This window comes from Muntiacus reevesi, chromosome 4 (genome assembly GCF_963930625.1).
Source record: "Muntiacus reevesi chromosome 4, mMunRee1.1, whole genome shotgun sequence".
Taxonomy (NCBI): Eukaryota; Metazoa; Chordata; class Mammalia; order Artiodactyla; family Cervidae; genus Muntiacus; species Muntiacus reevesi.
In genome coordinates, this window is record NC_089252.1 from 107591033 (window position 1) to 107614502 (window position 23470).

At 38.5% G+C, this 23470-nt stretch overlaps 1 protein-coding gene across 1 annotated transcript in view; it reads right to left on the reverse strand.

Moving 5' to 3' along the window:
- Positions 1-23470, reverse strand: part of DOCK3 (dedicator of cytokinesis 3) — a 266665-nt gene that overhangs the window by 205468 nt on the left and 37727 nt on the right. The window contains exon 5 of the mRNA XM_065933597.1: positions 10052-10148. Within this exon, the coding sequence (XP_065789669.1) occupies positions 10052-10148 (97 nt within the window). The remainder of the gene's footprint in view (positions 1-10051; positions 10149-23470) is intronic.

The following is a 23470-nucleotide window of genomic DNA, read 5'->3' on the forward strand; positions in this document are numbered from 1 at the left end:
ATCAAATTGCCAACATCCGTTGGATCAACGAGAAAGCAAAAGAGTTCCAGAAAAACATCCACTTCTGCTTTAACTACGTCAAAGCTTTTGACTGTGTGGATCACAACAAACTGTGGAAAATTCTTTAAGAGATGGGAATACCAGACCACCTAACCTGCCTGTTGAGAAATCTGTATGCAGGTCAAGAAGCAACAGTTAGAACTGGACATGGAACAACAGACTGGTTCCAAATCGAGAAAGGAGTACATCAAGGCTGTATATTGTCACCCTGCTTATTTAACTTATTTATATGCAGAATATATCATGTGAAATGCCAGGCTGGATGAAGCACAAGCTGGAATCAAGACTATTGGGAGAAATATAAATAACCTCAGATATGCAGATGACACCACCCTTATGGCAGAAAGCAAAGAAGAACTAAAGAGCCTCTTGATGAAAGTGAAAGAGGAGAGTGAAAAAGCAGGCTTAAACTCAACATTCTAAAAACAAAGACCACGGCACCCAGTCCCATCACTTCATGGCAAATAGATGGAGAAACAATGGAAATAGTGACAAACTTTATTTTCTTGGGCTCCAAAATGACTTCAGATGGTCACTGCAGCCATGAAATTAAAAGACACTTGCTCCTTGGAAGAAAAGCTATGAACAACCTAGACAGCATATTAAAAAGCAGAGACATTACTTTCCTGCCAAAGGTCCATCTAGTCAAAGCTATGGTTTTTCAGTAGTCATGTATGGATGTGAGAGTTGGACTATAAAGAAAACTGAGCACCAAAGAATTGGTGCTTTTGAACTGGATTGTTGGAGAAGACTCTTGAGAATCCCTTGGACTGCAAGGAGATCCAACTAGTCAATCCTAAAGGAAATCAGCCCTGAATATTCATTGGAAGGACTGATGCTGAAGCTGAAACTCCAATACTTTGGCCACCTGATATGAACAAATGACTCACTGGAAAAGACCCTGATGCTGGGAAAGATTGAAGGCAGGAGGAGAAGGGGACAACAGAGGATGAGATGGTTGAACAGCATCACCGATTCAATGGACATGAGTTTGAGTAAGCTCCAGGAGTTGGTGATGGACAGGGAAGCCTGGCATGCTGCAGTCCATGGGGTCGCAAAGAGTTGGACACGACCGAGTGACTCAACTGAACTGAACCATTACCCCTACCATAGTTTGGCCTCAGGCCAAACTTATAGGGAGGGAACACAGCCCCTCCCATCAACAGAAAACTGCATTCAAGATTTCAGAATATAGATGAAGTTATATTTTATAATATAATTTGTGCATAAGTTCATTTTAGTATGTAACATAGCTAAATTTTTCTAACAGCTCTTTAGAGGTAAGCTCTCTATGTCTTAATTGGACTACAGTTGGCACATTTAGGAAAGTAAATTTATGTTTGCTATTGTGAATAGTGCTTTAATGGAAATATTTATGACACTGCAATTCAACCCACTCTCATATTTAACATTATCTTGAAACATATTCCCAGAATTAGAATTACTAGTGTCTTAAGAATCTGAATGAAGACTTCTCCCAAATTATTATTCAAATGTGCCAACAAAAAATTGATATCCACCAGCAAAGCACAGACATATTCATTTTAGCAAAAACTGAATGGCAAAGGATAATTTCCACTTTCTTATTTGTTAATTTGAAGCAGAATTTATCTCACTGATTTAACTGCTATGTCCTTGATTATTAGTAAAACTGAATATTTCCCTTAGGTAATGCTTTATAAATGGTGTTTTATCCTTTACTGAATATTTGCAGTGCTTTTTACTTGTTTTCTTATTGACTTTTACACACTCTATATACAGAAAGATATTAATGTTTATAGTCACATATGTTGAGACTTGTTTCTCATAGTTTATTATATTTTATTTATATTATTTTCCTTTTGTCTTTAAAATCAGATAAAATAAACTTTAGACATTGCTAACCTAGATTCATTCTGGCTCTCAAGTATACTTCTCAGAGGACAGTCAGGTAATTAACTGTCTCTTAGTGAAGTCAGATCAAGTAAAGAACTATAAGGTCTAAAATTAAGTAGGGAAACAAAGAGAGACTGTTCAGTTCTTTAATTTTAATAATATAACAGATCTTGATTCTCTTCTAGTAGAAAGTCATTTGGAAAAGACTTGTATTCATTTGTTTTGAATCCGACTGGCTACATGTCTGACCTCCTACTTGCATAATAAAAATAATCATTTGACACTTGCCATATTAACAATAAATTAAAAAGAATTAACCAGAAACACTGTGATTTGTTAAAATGGCAAAGAAAGGCAATATTCCATTCATTAAAAAGTGAATTTAAAAATAGTAATGGCAATTTCAAATTTGGGGTATAAAATATAAAAATCATTATTTGCAGTAGTCTTCTTTTCAATACAGCTTCTCACTTTCAAGTTTCTCCATATCTCTGGAAAACTTGTATGCAAACATACAAGCCATAAAGTACACATAAAGATTTTTCAAAGTTAACTGTTTTACAACATTGCTTCAAGTAGCAGCTCTAATTTATCCAGAATATTTCTGAGTACGATGAGCTACTTTAAAAAAAGACATCATATTGGTATGATGCTAACTTTTAGTTATAATATATTTATTCTCACAAAGGCATATCGAGTTACCAAAAAATATTAAATGCAAGTTTGGATGATTCCAATGATTTTTAACAACAACTTCATTACTTTTTAATGTCTTACTTAAGATTCACTTCTCCAGATACATAATATACTGAAGTATTGGTGAAGGCATTATTCCACTATTTCACAAATAAATTTGGCAAATGATAAAAAATACAATAGAACTTTACATGAGAATAATTCTTCATGGTCACTATGGCAAAGACTGCTAGGGTCCCTCAGTATTCATTCTCTATTTTTTCTATAGTCATAGAATTCCCCATTTTGGCTAGCATATGACCATCTTAAAAAGACCAATTCTAAGTCTCTATTTCAGCTAGAGATTACTCTGTGATTGAATTTTGACAAACAGGAGGAAATGTTCTCAGCAACTTTGAAGAGGTATCCTTAAAAGGAAAGAGCATACTTTTTTCTTTCTTTTCCTGATTCCTACATCTAGAGTACAAACATGCTGCCTAGAGCTAGTCATTTTGGGCTAAAAAGCTGAAGTACTGTAATGAGGAAGACAGAGCAGGAGAAAAGAATAAGCCTTGATGACCGTAGAGCTGCCACACCAAATCCAGACTGCCTGTGCCTACTTGAGAAAGAAATAAAGGTCTGTTTTTTTAAGGCATGATTATTTTATAATTTCTGGAAGGTGATGTCATTTCCAGAAAATATTCATCCCAATTAATCCAATTTCCATATCAGAAGATGATAATAAGGAACTACTAAAATCACAATAAGGAACTACTAAAATCACAATAAATTATATGTGAGATATATTTAAAGAATTTAATTCAAAAGATGGTGTACTTATTAAAGAGCCCTGGAGTCTAATGAACTTAGACTAGGGTCTGGCTGGACATTTACTATTTATATGACTTTGGGCACAGTCCTTATTCTTTCTAAGGATCAAAGTTCCCATTCAGTAACATGAGGAGAATAATAGTAACTGTAGTGAAAAAATGAGATAATGTATATAAAAAAGAGTGAAGCAAAGGCACAATGTAAGCACTCAAAGTAAGTGTTGTTGGGAAAATTAGACAACTACATGTAAAAGACTGAAATTAGAACACTCCCTAACACCATACAAAAAAATAAACTCAAAATGGATTAAAGACCTACATGAAAGGCTAGACACTATTAAACTCCTAGAGGAAAACACGGCTAGAACACTCTTTGACATAAACTGCAGCAAGATCTTTCTGGATCCACCTCCTAGAGTAACGAAAATAAAAACCAAAATAAAGAAATGAGATTTAATTAAACCTAAAAGCCTTTGCACAGCAAAGGAAACCATAAACAAAAAAGACAACCCTCAGAATGGAAGAAAATACTTGCAAATGAAATAACTGACAAGGTATTAATCTCCAAAATATACAAACAGTTCATGTAGCTCCGTATCAAAAAAAACCCAACCAAAAAATTGACAGAAGATCTAAATAGACATTCTCCAAAGAAGAAATACAGATAGCCAAAGAGCACATGAAAAGATGCTCAACATCACTAATTACTAGAGAAATACACATCAAAACTGAAACGAGGTATCACCTCACACTGGTCAGAATGGCCATTATCAAAAAACACCTATAAATAATAAATGTTAGAAAGGATGTGGAGAAAAGGGAAGCTTCTTCCACTGTTGGTGGGAATGTAAATTGGTATAGCCACTATGGAGAACAGTATGGAGGTCCCTCAAAAAACTAAAAACAGAACTACCATATGACCCAGCAATCCCACTCCTAGGCATATACTTGGGAAAAAATGATAATGCAAAAAGATACATGCATCTCAATGCTAACTGCAGCACTATTTACAATAGCCAGGACATGGAAGCAACCCAAATGTCCATCAACAGAGGATTAGATATATATACATGGTACATGTATACAATGGAGTATTAGTCATAAAAAAGAACAAAGTAATGCCATTTACAGCAGCATGGATGGACCTAGAGATTGTTGTAATGGGTGAAGTAAGTCAGACACACGAAGACAGGTATTGTATGATATCACTTATATGCAGAATCTTAAAAAAAAAAAAGGGTACAAATGAACTTATTTACAACACAGAAGTAGAGTCACAGATGTAGAAAACTAACTTACGGTTACCAGGGAGTAAGGGGGGAAGAACAAATTGGGAGATTGGGATTGACAGATACACACTACTAAACATAAAATAGATAACTAATAAGAACCTACTGTATAGCACAGGGAACTCTACTCAGGATTCTACAATGGCTTATATGGAAAAAGAATCTAAAAAGAGAGTAGATACATGTATAACTGATTCACTTTGCTGTATACTTGAAACTAATACAACATTGCAAATTTTTAATTTTGCAATTATTATATACTGCAATTTTTAAAAAAGAAAACACCAACTTTTTTTTTTCCCAGCAATTGTATCATTTTATATCTTCATCAGCAATGTATGAGTTGCTCCACATCTCTGGTATTTTTGGCATTTTTTTATGTTAGCCATTCTAACAGGCATGTAGTACCACCTCATGCGAAGAGTTGACTCATTGCAAAAGACCCTGATGCTGGGAGGAATTGGGGGCAGGAGGAGAAGGGGACGACAGAGGATGAGATGGCTGGATGGCATCACCGACTCAATGGACATGAGTTTGAGTAAACTCCAGGAGTTGGTGATGGACAGGGAGGCCTGACGTGCTGCGATTCATGGGGTTGCAAAGAGTCAGACATGACTGAGCGACAACTGTACTGAAGTGAATGGCTAATTTCATTCCAATCCCAAAGAAAGTCAATGCCAAAGAATGTTCAAACTACCATACAATTGCGCTCATTTCACATGCAACCAAAGTTATGCTCAAAATTCTTAAAGTTAGGCTTCAGCAGTACATGAACTGAGAACTTGAAGATGTACAAGCAGGGTTTAGAAAAGATAGAGGAACCAGAGATCAAATTGCCAACATCTGTTGGATCACAGAGAAAACAAAAGAATTCTAGAAAAACATCTATTCTGCTTCATTGACTATGAGAAAGCCTTTGACTACGTGGATCACAACAAACTATGGAAAATTCTTCAAGAGATGGAAATATCAGACCACCTCATCTGGCTCCTGAGAAAACTGTATGCAGGTCAAGAAGTAACAGGGCCAAACATGGAACAACAGACTGGTTCAGAATTGGAAAAGCAGTACAGCAAGGCTGTATACTGTCACACTGGTTATTTAACTTCTATGCAGTAAGTACATCATGCAAAACACTGGGCTGGATGAATCACAAGCTGGAATCAAGATTTCTGGGAGAAATACCAATAACCTCAGATATGCAGACAATACCACTCTAATGGCAGAAAGTGAAGAGGAACTAAAGAGCCTCTTGATGAGGGTGAAAGAGAAAAGTGAAAAAACTGGCTTGAAACTCAACATTCAAAAAACTAAGATCATAGTATATGGTTCCATCACTTTAATGGTAAATGGAAGGGGGGAAAGTGGAAGCAGTGACAGGTTTTATTTTCTTGGGCAAACAGTGACTGCCGCCATGAAATTAAAAGATGCTTGCTCCTTGGAAGAAAACCTATGACAAACCTAGACAGCATATTAAAAAGCAAGACATCACTTTGCCAACAAAGGTCCACCTAGTCAAAGTTCCGGTTTTTCCAGTGTCGATGTGAGAGTTGGACCATAAAGAAGACAGAGAACTGAAGAATTGATGCTTTTAAATTATAGTGCTGGAAAAGGCTCTTGAGATTCCCATGGACTGAAAGTAAATCAAACCAGTCAATCCTAAAGGAAATCAGTTCTGAATATTCATTGGAAGAACTGATGCTAAAGCTGAAACTCCAATACTTTGGCAATCTGATATGAGGAGTTGAATCACTGGAAAATACCCTGATGCTGGGAAAGATTGAAGGCAAAAGAAGTTTGGGGTGGGAGAGGATGAGATGGCTGGATAGCATCACTGATTCAATGGACATGAACGTGAGCAAACCCCAGAGGTAGTGAAGGACAGCAAAGCCTGGTATGTTGCAGTCCATGGGGTCACAAAGTTGGACACAATTTATCGACTCAACAACAACAATGGCTAATTATATGGAAAATTTTGTCATGTTCTAATTGGCTCTCCTTATGAAGGAGATGACTTCATCATGACTTCTCCTTGATGAAGTTTTCTGCTCTTTTCTAACTGAATTGTTAGACATTATTGCTAGAATTACTGTTCAGCTTACAAAGTCCTTTATATATTCTACATACAAGTCTTCTGACAGATATGTGATTTGAAAATATTTTCTTCCAGTCTATGGCTTATCTTTTCATCTTTTAACGGGGTCATTCAAGAGCAAAATTTTTTCACTGTGATGAAATCCATTTATCAACATTTCTTCTATGAACTATTCTTTCATTGTCATGCTTAAGAACTCTTCACCTAAATGCAGGTTATGAAGTTTATCTCCTATATGTTCTAAACCTTTTACAGTTTTATATTTTACATTTTGGTCTTTCACTCAATGTGAGTTAGTCCACTGTATAAGGAAGGAGATTTAAGTCAAGGTTTTGGTTTTGTTTTTGTTCTGCCTCTGTATGCCCAACTACTCCACCTGTCCATCTGTTGACAAGAGCATGTTTCTTTCACTCAATTCCTTTTGCACCTTTGCCAAAAATCAGTTGGCCCTTACTTGACTGAACCTACTGATACATCTCAACTCTCTGTCCTGCTCTCTTTATCTACGATCTGTGTCTATCCCTAGGCCAGGACCACTCCGTCTTGATTACTGTAGCTGTAAGTCTTAAAATCAGGTAACATGATTCCTCTAACTTTATTCTTATTTTGTATCCCCTTAAAAATTTTTAAATCATCCTCTCTAAAAATCATCCTGCTAGGACTTTTCAAGATAAATACATAGATCAATCGGGGTTGAACAGACATTTTTAATATGTGAGTCTTCTAATCCATGAACATGTCCCGCCTGGCCCTTAAGTCTTCTTTGCTTTTGTTCATTAGCATTTTTGTGGTTTTCAGTACACGGAAATTGTATGTTCTGTTGTATTTATACCAAATGTTTCATTTTTGAGCAATTGTAAATGGTATGTGCTTTAAAATTTTGTTTCCAACTGTTCACTGCCAATATATGGCAATATGATTGTGTGTATGTCTGTGTGTGTATATGACAGAAACAGACAGCAAGATTCTGTATTTTGACCTGATATCTACAACTGCAAACTTATTTATTTTCAGAGCTATCTTTTGTATTCTCTAGTGTTTGTAGATTCCTTGGGATTTGTTATGTAGCGAATCATATTGTTTGCAAATGTGAACAGCTTTATTTCTTCACTCTAACCCATATGTCTCTTCTTTCCTTTTTTTTTTGCCTTAAGTCTTCTAGTACTAAGTTGAACTGACTTGTTGAGAGCAGACATCCTTACCTTATTCTCAAAAGTAGACTTTTATCACTAAGTATGATGTTTGCTATTTGTTTTTATAAATGCCCTTTAACAGAGTGAGATATCTTATATTTCTAGGTTGCTAAGAGTTTTTAATCATGAAAGTGCTAAATTTTCTCAAATGGTTTTAAATCCTTGCTGATGGCTCCAACATCTGTGTCATTTCAAAGTTAGCTTCTGCTGATTGCCCCTTCTTACCAGAGTTGCCTTTTTCCTGATTCCTTCATACGACAAGTAATTTGGAGCTGTAAGATGGACATTTTAATTAAGTAGGAATTATGACACTCTAATTTCTACTTGAATCTTTTATTTTAGTCAACCTGTTCATAGTGAGAATGTGACCCAAGGCTCACTTTTGCGGTGGCGGGGGTTGTTCAGTTGCTCAGTTGTGTCCGATTCTTTGCGACCCCTTTTGTGGACTTTTGTGGACTGTGATTGAAATGTCATTTCAGTTTATAAAGTCTCTCCAGTACTCCTTGGTTTTCCCTATTTGAATGTTACCTAGATGACAGAACTCCGCTTCCCATTATCCTTAGGATGGGCTTGAGTGGGGAGAAGCACTGCCTCATTTCAGCAAGGCAGACATAGAAAATAGGGTAATAAGCAGGGGAGTGGAGAGTTGTGAAAATTAAAGTACAACCCACAGGTTGGCTGGGGAGGGTAGCACCTTATTACTGCAGGGCGAGTGGAAATCAAGAGCTCTAACCATTTCTCCCTGGGGAGAAATGCTCCTTCCTTTCTTCAGAGCATGGGGGAAAGTTGAGTTTTGCCTCAGAACTCTGCAGGGCAAGGGCAACACCTTGTTAATGTTGTGTAGTTGTAAAGGCCAGAGTCTCACCCATAGGCTCTGCTGAAGAGAGCTGCCACCTTGAAACTTCTGGTGGAGTGGAAATCAGTCTTCCCTACAGGCTCTGCTGAGGAAGGGCACTGCCTCACTACTGGAGCAGAAAACAGCCAAGTCAGAGTCTGACCCACAGGAGGCACTGAAGGGGGACAGCTCCCTGTTACTGCAGGTGGGGGAAGGGTGTCTGTGAGACAAAGCTCTGACTGTCGATACCCCTGCTGTAAGGCCTGCTGGAGTGGGAGGGGGTACAGATTTTATTGTGATGTTCTCCTACAGAACAGACAGGATAGGACGCTTCTATCTTGCTGCGCCATCCTTTGGCTAGAGAGAACAGGCTTTCCTTGGTATTATAATTTTGTCTGCACTCATTAGCATTTCAGGTTGTAGTCGTCTCTACAGCCCAGGCCAGGATATACGAAGGCAAGAAAAAAAAAGACAACCAGGGCATTCACTCAATCCGTGAATTTCAATGTCCCTAATCATCCACCTTCTGTTTCCTAACTTTCAGAGTGTTCTGATAGGGCATTTTATGGGTTTTGTTCAGAAATTTTGTTTGATTAGTAGGAAGAGTATAATAGAATGTGTTTACTTCATCTTGTTCAGAACCCAAACCCTGTCACTTATTTTCAGTCTGTATTTTTGTGTTCTATCACACTCTACTCTCTTAAGTTTCCAGAGGATACGAACTGAGGTTTTATTTATCTAGTAATTAATGGCCTGGCAAAAAGTATCATATATGACATATCACTTAAGCTTAGTAGCTATAAGAAAGTGGTAATACAGCTTCTTGATCTTTACCCACTATTAGGTTCACAATGTATTAATAACTCTGAAGCTTGTTCATTCAATTAATACAAATCTATTTTATGAAAGCTTTTGGGGACACAACAATTGAGTAAGATAGCTAAAATTCTTGATGTGATGGAACTTACATTCTACTGGCTGGAATAGGATGGAGAAAACTGCAGGCATATGAATAATGTATTCTCTTCAGTTTGGACAAAACTCAAAAGTCTACTATGTTCCAGTAAAAAAGGAACATACATTTGAAAATCTGCAAATACTCAGAAGTCTATAAATTTGCAATTGGCTAAGTACCATAATTTTTTATCTTGGTACAATGGAACTTTGTTGACTTAGCAAACTAATTACCAACTACTTACCACATAGAGTTGTTTCCACAAACTGGCCCATTCTTGCAGAGTTGCTGTAACCTCAGTCACAATAGAATCTTCAAGTGGAACCACAGTTTCATACTGCCTAGAACCAGAGACACAACAAACAGTCACATTATCTTTGATAAACTACCAGAATACTGCCTACTGCCCTTTCCAACAAAAGTAAATCAAATTTAAATCCATGCAAATATAAAGAGAGGTACAGCTAACTGAATACAGACTCTGCTGCAGTAATATGATAATATAAGTGAACTGATTTAATGAACATTTAGGTTTTGCTATAAAAATCCTCAATATTACTTTTAGCAGTACTGTCATTAAAGATAGTTTTTACATTTTTTTCTCTAAAGGAAGACTACAGCACTGCCCAAGACTTGCTTAATTTTTAAAAACTATTTGTGTCCTTTACATGTATCAATAATGCAAATTAACTCATGCTCTGATAGAAATGGGTTGGGTGGGGGAGACTCAGACACTGGGTTTTGAAGTTTTATAAGCTTCCCTTATACTGATAGTATGTTTTCCTAGAAACCTGTCGAGCAGAAGAATCCTAATCCTGGTAACAGAAATACTGGGTTTTTTCCAACTACCTTGTAAGCAACATTCATTATGGCATCAATCGTCGTGCTAATTGCCAAGGATTTATCAGTGAGCAAAAATGGACTGAGTTCGTATCTTCAGAGAGCTCTTATTCTGCATAAAAAATTAGACAAGTAATCACAACAGACACCAACCATGATGAATCTAAGAAAGAAACCAAACTGCACAATCAGAGATTTTAGCTGGGTGACACGACTTGAAGAGAGGATGAGTGAAGCCTTCTCTGAAGAAATAGCAATGCCCCCAAAATGCAAAAAGGTCAGGATCAAAGAGTTTGTTATGAAGGAGAGGTGTGGTGTCACCTGCAGAGGGGACGGTATACAAGAAGTTACTGAGATGGATGAGAATTTCACATATCTAAGAATTTAAAGAAGTCTGCACTGACTTGAGGCCAGTTCTCATAGGGCATCTCCAAACGATACTTAAGATACCAGATCTTAACACAGGGAAAATGAATGAGAAGATCCTAAAAGGCTGTTCAAAGCAGAGGCATGACTTGAAAACATTTTTATAATGTCTGTGCCAATTTTGAGGGTTAATGAAATACTTTCTGGGACCAAAGATTTTATATACTGATACACTGAGGTAGATGAAACGTGTACACTGATTCCTTAGCCATAAAGAATATCATCCAGGGACTTCCCTGGTAGTCCAATGGCTAAGACCCTGCATTCCCACACTCCCAATGCAGGGGGTCTCAGTTTGATCCCTGGTCAGGGAACTAGACTCCCACATGCCACAACTAAGAGTAGTTCACATACCACAACTAACAGATCCTGCATACCACAACTAAGACCCAGCACAGCCAAATAAATAAATATTAAAAAAAAAAAAAAAAAAAAAAAAGAATATCATCCAGTTGGGAACAGCAAAGGAAAATTAATTTTAAAAATTAGTATTAAGTATAATTTCTCTACATAGCTAACAAACGCTCACTGTGTTCAGAGGTGACTCAGTGTATTAATACTGAGCATCAATGAATACATATTACTTGATCTATGCTATAAGGCCTTTTTATTTTGTGTGATTTATTCCAGCAGATTTAAAATAATCATCTTAAAATGATGCCAGAGCACTGTCCATATTCATCAAATTTATAAAGTGAATTTTCAGTGCAAGGCTGAGATTCAAACTTGACACTATGGAAATAGAGACATGGGAGATGGGAGCTGTTTTTTAGCAAGATTAATGCAGAACTGCTCTATGGATAAACTGGAATAAAATTTCTGGAATGTTCCATCTACTGGGTCTTCATCTACTTTAATCATTGACTTTCATAAGAAACTTACACTGTTCCTATTTTAAAGTTCTAAACCTTTGGACTTACCTCAAATCCAAGTCTATACTAACACTAACATATTTTTCCTTGGCTATAATATAAAATCAATATCCTGAAAATCCCTAAAATTCAGATAAAGTGTTATTTAAAAACACACTGTTCCACAGACCAAGTGGAATATAGTCGTAACACTAAGAAAAAATAACCAAATAAGGTGAACTAGTAAGTGGATTTCCAAGAAAATTCTGCATTCATGCAGAATAAAGAGTTTGTTAAAAATGAAAATTGGTAGTAAGAAGATATACATATATATGTTAATAATATATATATATAAATTCAATGTATAATGCACAGAAATGTAGCTTAGAGTATGAACTTCAGAGTTACATAACTTGGCCTCAATTCCTAGTTTCCCTTCTTCCTTGCCATGCTACTTTCGCAAAGGTACTTGAACTCTCAAAGCCTTGCCCATCTCATCTGAAATAAATGGATAATCCCATCATCTAGTGTGGAATTCTTAAGCATGATATAACAGCTAGAATCAAGATTGCTGGGAGAAATATCAATAACCTCAGATATGCAGATGACACCACCCTTCTGGCAGAAAGCAAAGAGGAACTAAAGAGCCTCTTGACAAAAAGTGAGAGCGAAAAAGCTGGCTTAAAACTCAACATTCAAAGAACAAGGATCATGGCATCTGGTCTCATCACTTCATGGCAAATAGATGGAGAAACAATGGAAACAATGACAGACTTTACTTCCTTGGGCTCCAAAATCACTGCAGCCATGAAATTAACAGATGCTTGCTCCTTGGAAGAAAAGCTATGACCAACCGAGACAGCATATTAAAAAGCAGAGATATTACTTTCCTGACAAAGGTCCGTCTAGTCAAAGCTATAGTTTTTCCAGCTGTCATGTGTGGATGTGAGAGTTGGATTATAAAGAAAGCTGAGCACCGAAGAATTGATGCTTTTGAATTGTGGTGCGGGAGAAGACTCTTGAGAGTCCCTTGGACTGCAAGGACATCAAACCAGTCAATCCTAAAGGAAACCAGTCCTGAATATTCATTGAAAGGACTGATGCTGAAGCTGAAGCTTCAATACTTTGGTCACCTGATGTGAAGAGCTAACTCAATGGAAAAGACCCTGATGCTGGGAAAGATTGAAGGCAGGAGGAGAAGGGAACAACAGGGGATGAAATGGTTGGATGGTATCACTTACTCGATGGACATGAGTCTGAGCAAGTTCTGGGAGCTGATGATGGACAGGAAAGCCTGGCAAGCTGTAGTCTATGAGATCCCAAAGAGTCAGACATGACTGAGCAACTGAACTGAACAGTTATCAAGACAGTATGGTACCAGCACAAAAACAGACAGACCAATGGCACAAGACAGAGAACCCAGAAGTAAGCCCATGTGTTTATGGGTACCTTATTTTTGACAAAAGAGGCAATAATATACAATGGGGCAAAGATAGTCTCTTCAATAAATAATGCTGAGAAAACTGGACAGCTACATGTAAAAGAATGAAATTAAAACACTACCTAACGCCACACACAAAGATAAACTTAAAATGAATTAAAGACCTACGTGTAAGACCAGAAACTATTAAACTCTTGGAGGAAAACATAGGCAGAATACTCAATGACATAAATCAAAGCAAGATTTTATATGACCCATCTCCTAGAGTAATGGAAATAAAAACAAAAATAAACAACTGGGACCTAATTAAACTTAAAAGCTTTTGCACAGCAAAGGAAATTACAAACAAGGTGAAAAGAAAACCTTCAGAATGGGAGAAAATAATAGCAAAGGAAACAACTGACTTAAATTTCAAATTCAGACTTAAATTGAAGAAAGTGGGGAAAACCACTAGATCATTAAGGTATGACCTAAATCAAATACCTTATGATTATACAGCAGAAGTGAGAAATAGATTTAAGGGACTAGATTTGATAGAGTGCCTGACGAACTATGGACAGAGGTTCATAACATTGTACAGGAGACAGGGAGCAAGACCACTCCCAAGAAAAAGAAATGCAAAAAGGCAAAATGGCTGTCTCAGGAGGCCTTACAAACAGCTGTGGAAAGAAAAGAAGCAAAAGGCAAAGGAGAAAAGGAAAGATATAAGCATCTGAATGCAGAGTTCCACAGAAGAGCAAGGAGAGATGAGAGCCTTCCTCAGCGATCAATGCAAAGAAATAGAGGAAAACAATAGAATGGGAAAGACTAGAGATCTCTTCAAGAAAATTAGAGATACCAAGGGAACATTTCATGCAAAGATGGGCTCAATAAAGGACAGAAATGGTATGGACCTAACAGAAGCAGAAGATATCAAGAAGAGGTGGCAAGAATACACAGAAGACCTGTACAAAAAAGATCTTCACAACCCAGATAATCACGATGGTGTGATCACTCACCTAGAGCCAGACATCCTGGAATGTGAAGTCAAGTGGGCCTTAGGAAGCATCACTATGAACAAAGCTAGTGGAGGTGATGGGATTCCAGTTGAGCTATTTCAAACTTTCAAAGATGATGCTGTCAAAATGCTGCACTCAATAGGCCAGCAAATTTGGAAAACTCAGCAGTGGCCACAGGACTGGAAAAGGTCAGTTTTCATTCCAATCCCAAAGAAAGGCAATGCCAAAGAATGCTCAAACCATCGCACAATTGGACTCATCTCACATGCTAGTAAAGTAATGCTCAAAATTCTCCAAGCCAGGCTTCAGCAATACGTGAACTGTGAACATTCAGATGTTCAAGCTGGATTTAGAAAAGGCAGAGGAACCAGAGATCAAATTGCCAACATCCGCTGGATCATCAAAAAAGCAAGAGAGTTCCAGAAAAACATCTACTTCTGCTTTATTGACTATGCCAAAGCCTTTGACTGTGTGGATCACAATAAACTGTGGAAAATTCTGAAAGAGATGGGAATACCAGACCACCTGACCTGTCTCTTGAGCAGCTGTAAGCAGGTCAGGAAGCAATAGCTAGAACTGGACATGGAACAACAGACTCGTTCCAAATAGGAAAAGGAGTACGTCAAGGCTGTATATTGTCACCCTGCTTATTTAACTTACACGCAGAGTACATCATGAGAAACGCTGGGCTGGAAGAAGCACAAGCTGGAGTCAAGATTGCCAGGAGAAATATCAATAACCTCAGATATGCAGATGACACCACCCTTATGGCAGAAAGTGAAGAAGAACTATAGAGCCTCTTGATGAAAGTGAAAGAGGACAGTGAAAAAGCTGGCTTAAAAATCAACATAAAACTTAAAACTCAGAAAACCAAGATCATGGCATCCGGTCCCATCACTTCATGGCAAATAGATGGGGAAACAGTGGAAACAGTGGCTGACTTTATTTTTTTGGACTCCAAAATCACCACAGATGGTGACTGCAGCCATGAAATTAAAAGATGCTTACTCCTTAAAAGCAAAGTTATGACCAACCTAGACAGCATATTAAAAAGCAGAGATATTACTTTGTCAACAAAGGTCCATCTAGTCAGGGCTATGGTTTTTCCAGTGGTCATGTATGGATGTGAGAGTTGGACTATAAAGAAAGCTGAGCACTGAAGAATTGATGCCTTTGAACTGTGGTGTTGGAGAAGACTCTTGAGAGTCCCTTGGACTGCAAGGAGATCCAACCAGTCCATCCTAAAGGAGATCAGTCCTGTGTGTTCATTGGAAGGACTGATGTTGAAGCTGCAACTCCAATACTTTGGCCACCTGATTCAAAGAGATGACTCATTTGAAAAGACCCCAATGCTGGGAAAGATTGAGGGCAGGAGGAGAAGGGGACAACAGAGGATGAGATGGTTGGATGGCATCACCGACTCAACGGACATGGGTTTGGGTGAACTCTGGGAGTTGGTGATGGACACGGAGGCCGGGTGTGCTGCAGTTTATGGGGTCGCAAAGAGTTGGACACAACTGAGCGACTGAACTGAAACAATTGATAAAGAATTAATTTCGAAAATATACAAGCAGCTCATACAACTCAATACCAGAAAAGCAAATAACCCAATCAAAAAGTCGAAAAATGACCTGAAGAGACATTTCTGCAAAGACATAAAGATGGCTAACAAGCACATGAGAAGATGCTCAACATCACTATTAGAGAAATGCAAATCAAAACTACAATGAGACACCATCTCACACCAGTCAGAATGGCCATCATCAAGTCTACAAACGGAGTCCAAAATTCTGTTCTATATATATGTGTCTCTTGGATCAGGATGGGGAATACATGTAAATCCATGACTGATTCATGTCAATGTATGACAAAAACCACTACAATATTGTAAAGTAATTAGCCTCCAACTAATAAAAATAAATGAAAAAAAAAGTCTACAGACAATAAATGCTGGAGAGGGTGTAGAGAAAGGGGAACACTCTTGTCGTGCTGGTGGGAATGCAAACTGATAAAGCCACAACGGAAGGCGGTATAGAGATTCCTTAAAAAGCTAGCAATAAAACCACCACATGACCCAGCAATCCCACTCCTAGGCATATACCCTGATGAAACCAAAGCTGAAAAAGACACATGTACTCCAATGTTCACTGCAGCACTATTTACAATAGCTAAAACATGGAAGCAACCTAGATATCCATCAACAGATGAATGGATAAAGAAGTTGTGGTACACATATACAATGGAATGCTACTCAGCCTTAAAAAGGAATGCATTTGAATCCATTCTAATGAAGTGGACGAACCTAGAGTTCGAACCTACAGAGTGAAGCAAGTCAGAAGGAGAAATATAAGTATCATATACTGACGCATATATATGGAATCTAAAAAGATGGCACTGATTAATTTATTTTTAGGGCAGCAATGGAGAAACATAGAGATCAAACCTATGGACATGGGGGAGGAGAGGAGGGAGAAGAAGAGATGTATGGAGAGTGTAACATAGAAACTTACAATACCATATGTAAAATAGATAGCCAATGGGAATTTGCTGTGACTCAGGGAACTCAAACAGGGGCTCTGTGACAGGCTGAAGGGTGGGATGGGGAGGGAGATGGGAAGGAGGCCCAGGAGGGAGGGGACTTGGGTGTACCTATGGCTGATTCTTGTTGATGTACTACAGAAAACCATAAAAGGCTGTAAAGCAGTCATCCTTCAATTAAAAAATTAAAAAACAAAACAAAACATGGTTTTAGCAACCTCTAGGGCTAAACAGATTGGAGCCTAAACCCCTCCTTCCCTCAGCCAAAGGTCAGGATCTGCCAAAAGCCCAAGGTCACTCTGGGGAAGGAGATCTAACATGCTATTGTAGGACCTCTTTCTACACGGGGTCCTTGGAAGCAGATAGAGGCAATGATGCAAGCACTAGACAGATGTGTTCAGAGGGAGAAAAGGAAGGGAAAACAACATCTCCCATTTCTGAAACCCAAAATTCTAAGATATGTAAAGACGTCCAAAAAAAAAAAAAGATGTCCAAAGGCTTACAAATAAAACAAAAATTCTCCTCAGGATTATAATGCTTAGTGACATGAGTAACTTCCATTTAAAAAAAAAGAAAAGTATGAAATAAAAGCAAACATAAATAAACCAAGAGTCAACAGATATGCAAAACAACCAAGCAAGAATTTTGCAAATGAAAAACAGTCAAAATACCCATCTATGGCCAAGTGGAATACTGAAATTATAAACAGATAATGGAATACTATTCAATCTTTAAAAGGAATGAAATTTTCATACATGCTACAACACGGATGAGCTTTGAAAACACTAAACCAAGTGAAATAAAACAGACACAAAAGAACAAATATTGAATGATTCCGCTTATATACAGACAGATAGCAAAAGAAAGGTTACCAGGGGCTGAGAGAAGGGAGGAATAGAGAGTTACAGTTTAAAGGGTACAGAGTTTCTGTTTGGGATGAGGGAAAAGTTCTGGAGTTGAATACTGATGAAGGTTTGGACAGCACTGTGAATGTACTTAATGCCATCAGACTGTACACTTTAAAATGGTCAAAAGGCTAAATTTTACACACAGTTTACCATGATTTTTTAAATGATAAAAGTACCAGAAGTGGGGGGGGGGGGGAACCTCAACACAAAGGATACATGCCAGTTAGAAGTCAAAAGAAAGTCAGCAGCAAGATATATATAAGTACATAAGAGATATGGGGATGAGGTAGAACTCCAACCTACTCCTAATATAAATCCCAGAAGAAAAGAGTGGTAATGTTAGAGAAAATTGTGATTTCCTTTTCCTTAGCTGTCCTGCATTGTAACTCCCCTTCTATGTTGGAGAAAAACCCTAACACAGAGACAGAAATGCCTTCCAGTATACAAGTGGAAAACGATGGACACTTGATTTCTCAGACTCCTTATGACTATAGTACAGGCTCAGGGCCTGACTTCATCCACCCCAGACTTAGAAAAGAAAACCAATTATCATTATCCAAAGCAGCAGAAACTACAAAGAAATCAACTTATTGGCATGTACATTAAGTTTCCAGAGACAGACATTTCTACAGGAGCATTCAGTTTTGAGTTGGTAAGGCGAAGGCAAGAGGCAGAATTAATTAAATACAGAAGATGTGAGAAAAGACCTAAAGAAAGTAACAAGGTTAACTCGGCACAGTGTTCAAGCACAGGAAACATCATGAGCAAAAACCTTAAGGCAGGTACATATCTGACATGTTTGAATAAAAGGAAAGAAGCCAAAATAACTGAAGTCAACTGAGAAAAAGGGACAGCAGATAAGGTCACAGGGGTGACAAGAAGCCACATCATAAAACTTTGTAAGCCTTTCTAAGAACTTTGGTTTTTCCTTTGAGTGAGATGGGAGTCATTGAAAGGTTTTAGGCACAGGAGTAGCATGATCTAACTTATATTTTTAAAAACGGCTTTGGCAGCTGTATTGAGAATAAACTGTAGGAGGCCATGAATACAAGTGGGGAGAGCAGTTAGAAGGCATTGCAGTAACACAGGCAGGAAAGCATAATCACAGAAAATCCCCACTTTTCCTTCCATGTCAAGCTGCGACAAGTTAGGACATAGCTTGCCTTTTTCTAAGCTGTCTAATGCTGTATAAAGCACAATTCTACTCCGTGGTCCTTGAGATGATCACATCCTTTGTACTATTCCTGGACAACTGACTCAATAACTCTCCCAATACTTCTTTGAAAGTGAAAATGTTAGTCGTTCGGTCGTGTCTGACTCTCTGCAACCCCATGGACTGTAGCCCACCAGGCTCCTCTGTTCATAGGATTCTCCTGGTAAGGATACTGAAGTGGGTTGCCATGCCCTTCCTCGGGGGATCTTCCTGACCCAGGGACTGAACCTGGGTCTCCCGCACTGCAAGCAGATTCTTTACCATTTGAGCTGGATGCCATTAGATTCCCTTCCTATTCTTTCTCTCTCATCTATCTACCTCAAGCCCACAGATCCCCAACTATGTGTGGTAATGGTAATAACAAGGTTCCCAGAACAAATACAACAGAAGTCTTCTAGCTCCATCCTAGGGGGGAAAGTCTGAAGCTAGGTTGAGAGAAGTTTGATAAATAGACCAACAATGAAGTCATGTCTGACTCTTTGTTACCCCAGGGACTGCAGTTCACCAGGCTCCTTTGTCCATGGAGTTCTCCAGGCAAGAATACTGGAATGGGTTGCCATTCCCTTCTCCAGGGGATCTTCCTGACTCAGGGATCAAACACGTGTCTCCTGCACAGCAGGCAAATTCTTTACCATCTGAGCTACAAGGGAAGTTCCAATGAGGTCAAGAGCAAATTAAAAAAAAAAAAAAAAGTACCAAAAGATAACTTGGCCTGCATGATCAAAAAGCAAGAGACCTTCTGGGTATTGCTGACCTACTGTTTCTCCTTTAAACTGTATTCCAAACTAAGAGTTTTGTATGCTAGCGCATACAAGGAATGAATGGACAGATGAGACAATTTGATATACTCCATAATATCTATGGAAACACTGACAGATTTTATTTTCTTCGGCTCCAAAATCATGGTGACTGCAGTCATGAAATTAAAAGATGCCTTGCTCCTTGGAAGGAAACCTATGACAAACCTAGACAGTGTATTTTTTAATACACTTTTTAGCACAGACATCACTTTGCTGATAAAGGTCCATATAGTCAAAGCTATGGTTTTTCCAGGAGTAATGTACAGATGTGAGAGTTGGACCATAAAAAAGGCTGAGTGCTGAAGAACTGATTCTTTCAAACTGTGGTCTGGAGAAGACTCTTGAGAGTCCCTAGGACTGCAAGGAGATCAAACAAGTCAATCCTAAAGGAAACTAACCCTGAATATCCATTGGAAGGACTGATGCTGAAGCTGAAGCTCCAATAGTTTGGCTGCCTGATACAAAGTGTCCACTCACTGGAAAAGACTCTGATGCTGGGAAAGATTAAGGGTAGGAGGAGAAGGGGGCAACAGAGAATGAGATGGTTGGATGGCATCACTGACACAAAGGATGTGAGTTTGGGCAAACTCCAGGATACAGTGGAGGACAGGGAAGCCTGACCTGCTGCAGTTCATGGCATCATAAAGAGTCAGACACAACTTAGCAACTGAACAACATAATATAGAATTGGAAGGATAATCTCTAGTCAGGAAATCAGGGCTACCAAAAGCTGAATGTTTACTGATGCTCTGTGTAAGAGTTCAGAGCAGTTTTCTCTTTCTTCTTCATTGCTCAAATAGCCAAAAAATAAACTCTAGTTTTGATCCTGATCATTTCTGAATTACAAGGTCAGTTGAATTTATGGCCTTTATATCTATATTAAGACAAAAAACCAGGTTACTGACTTGGACAAAAATGGTAGAGGTAGTAGAGACACTGGATAACACAAACGACCCTAAGTTTTGCTCCTACGAAACCTCCTTTTACAGCAGAAAAAGGCCTTTCTTCTCTACTGTGATGAGGGTGTTCCTATCTTGCTTGAAGGCTTTCAGATTGGCTCACTCAAATGAGTAATCTTGCAGAGCAAGCCAATTTACAAAAATGTCTTATACCAACTATCCCCAATGTCCCATGAATTTGATCTGCTTCCTTTCCTAGCCATTCCAAGATGAATGTGGTGTAAGGTCCAGGAGCTGCTCTTGAGATCAGCTCCATGGAGTTTTGCTCAAGACTGATCTGGTTACTGAACCAAGCAGGACCCTATAGGGTCTTCCCAGAACAAAATGTTGCCCCCAACTCCACAATGTCCTCTGCCTATCTCTTGTCTGTAGACAAGAGTCCTTTAGCCTCCTGAGTCCTCCTGAATTCCAAAGAGTAAATTTAATCAGACAAGTGAGAAAATACAGAAATAAAGGAAAACAGTCAAGCAAGACAAGTTAATAATAGTTCAGTCATTAAAACAAACTCAAGGACCTTCAGTTCCTCCTCAAGCATTATAGATAATAATGTGAGCCATATCCTTTGTTGCAGAGACTGAAACTGCTACCAGATGGAAGAAGTTAACTTCATGCTGCTCACAAGCAGGCAGACCCCAGACAGCTTGAAACCAGAAGGTTGATGATGTTGACTCCTGATTATCTCACCACCAACCATTCAGGGGACTATCCATGAACTGCTCACGCCCCAGAACCCCCCTCCCTCACCGTGTCTAAAAACCCTTCTCTGAAAGCCTTCAGGTAGTTCAGCCCTATTAAGCACTTGCTACCTGGACCTCTTGCTTGGCGCCCTGTGATAAATGCTGCATTTCCTTCACCACAATCTGGTGTTAGTAGATTGGCTTTACTGCAAATGGGCAGACCAAGGTTCAGTTCAGTAACAGTACCATAACTGTGGAATCAGAACTGGCCAATAGCAGTGGGTAACCCTGAGACTTCGATACAGTACCATACACCAAGTGGATTAGCCAACACCGTTAGGCAGGTTCCTTACCGTGAACTCCACTGATCATCACATACTTAACCAAACTGCACTCAGTGTTTGCTAGCCATAGATAAGATAAGCCTTAGGGCTATAAAAGATTCCAAGCTGCTGTTGTCCTGAGGTGCTCTCTGAACCAGAGACTTACCATCTTGCAAAAGAGTAATACAATCTAGAGAGTTCCCTCTCTGGTACTCCTCTCCCCCAAAGAATTCAAGTATACTTTTCCCCTTTGGGTTGTGGCCTGGCACTGCTGTCTCTGAAAGGTCTGCTGAGATGGAATTTCCTTTGCAACTTGTCAGAGCTCTGTCTAAATAAAGCCCATTATATGCTGCTACCATCTCATGGTCATGTCTTTTTTCTTTACCAGCCCTAAAATCCTCTAATTTACTACAAATGTGTAAGTTTTTCAGTGAAACCTTATAAAAAGCAGCAATAATACTTGAATCATTTTACGAATGAGAAAATCCAGGTATCAAGAAACACTTAGGAAGATAACTGAAAATATTAAAATTTTTAAAGTTCCCACAAGAATATTTTCACAGATAAGAGTATTCGAACAATTTCACTTCCTTGTCAACCAAACAAAACAACAAGTACTTCAGTAAAGATGGCACAAATTTCTCAAGAAGCAGATGACACACCCTATAGAGCACGGAAAGTACAGTTATACCCCTCACAAGTATGGCAGGAGACAAGGAAGGAGGCACATGACAGAAACACAATGCATGTTCTCTGACTGAAAGACCCTCAATTCCTGGTTGATATTTGCTAAGGCAGAACCCTAAGTCCCCATCTTGCTGATCTAAACAAGCACTAAGAAGACATCCAGGAGAAATTGGACCATTTTAATCCACAACACCAGCTATGCAGTACTGCTATCTAAGATGCTTAAGTCAAATCTAACCATAAGGAAACAGACAAACACAAACTGAAGGACATTTTGCAAAACAACTGGCCTGGGCACTTCACCAAAGTCAACGGCATAAAAAGGAAAAAGAAAACCAAGCCTGGAGAACTGCTGACAAAGATGAAATATAATATTTAATTCTTGACTGGATCCTGAACTATATCCCACCCAACCCCCAAAAAATCAACCAAATGAAAACAGATATAAGGAATATTCATGGGACGATTAGGGACAATTGAATTTGGACTACATATTTTATAGTATGATAGAAAAGTAATGCTCAAAATTCTCCAAGATAGGCTTAAATAGTACGTGAACTGTGAACTTTCAGATGTTCAAGCTGGTTTTAGAAAAGGCAGAGGAACCAGAGATCAAATTGCCAACATCCGCTGGATCATCAAAAAAGCAAGAGAGTTCCAGAAAAACATCTACTTCTGCTTTATTGACTATGCCAAAGCCTTTGACTGTGTGGATCATAACAAACTGGAAAATTCTTCAAGAGATGGGAATACCAGACCACCTGACCTGCCTCCTGAGTAATCTGTATGCAGGTCAAGAAGCAACAGCTAGAACTGGACATGGAACAACAGACTCGTTCCAAATAGGAAAAGGAGTACGTCAAGGCTATATATTGTCACTCTGCTTATTTAACTTAGATGCAGAGTACATAATGAGAAATGCTGGACTGGATGAAGCACAAGCTGGAATCAAGACTGCAAGGAGGAATATCAATAACCTCAGATACGCAGATGACACCACCT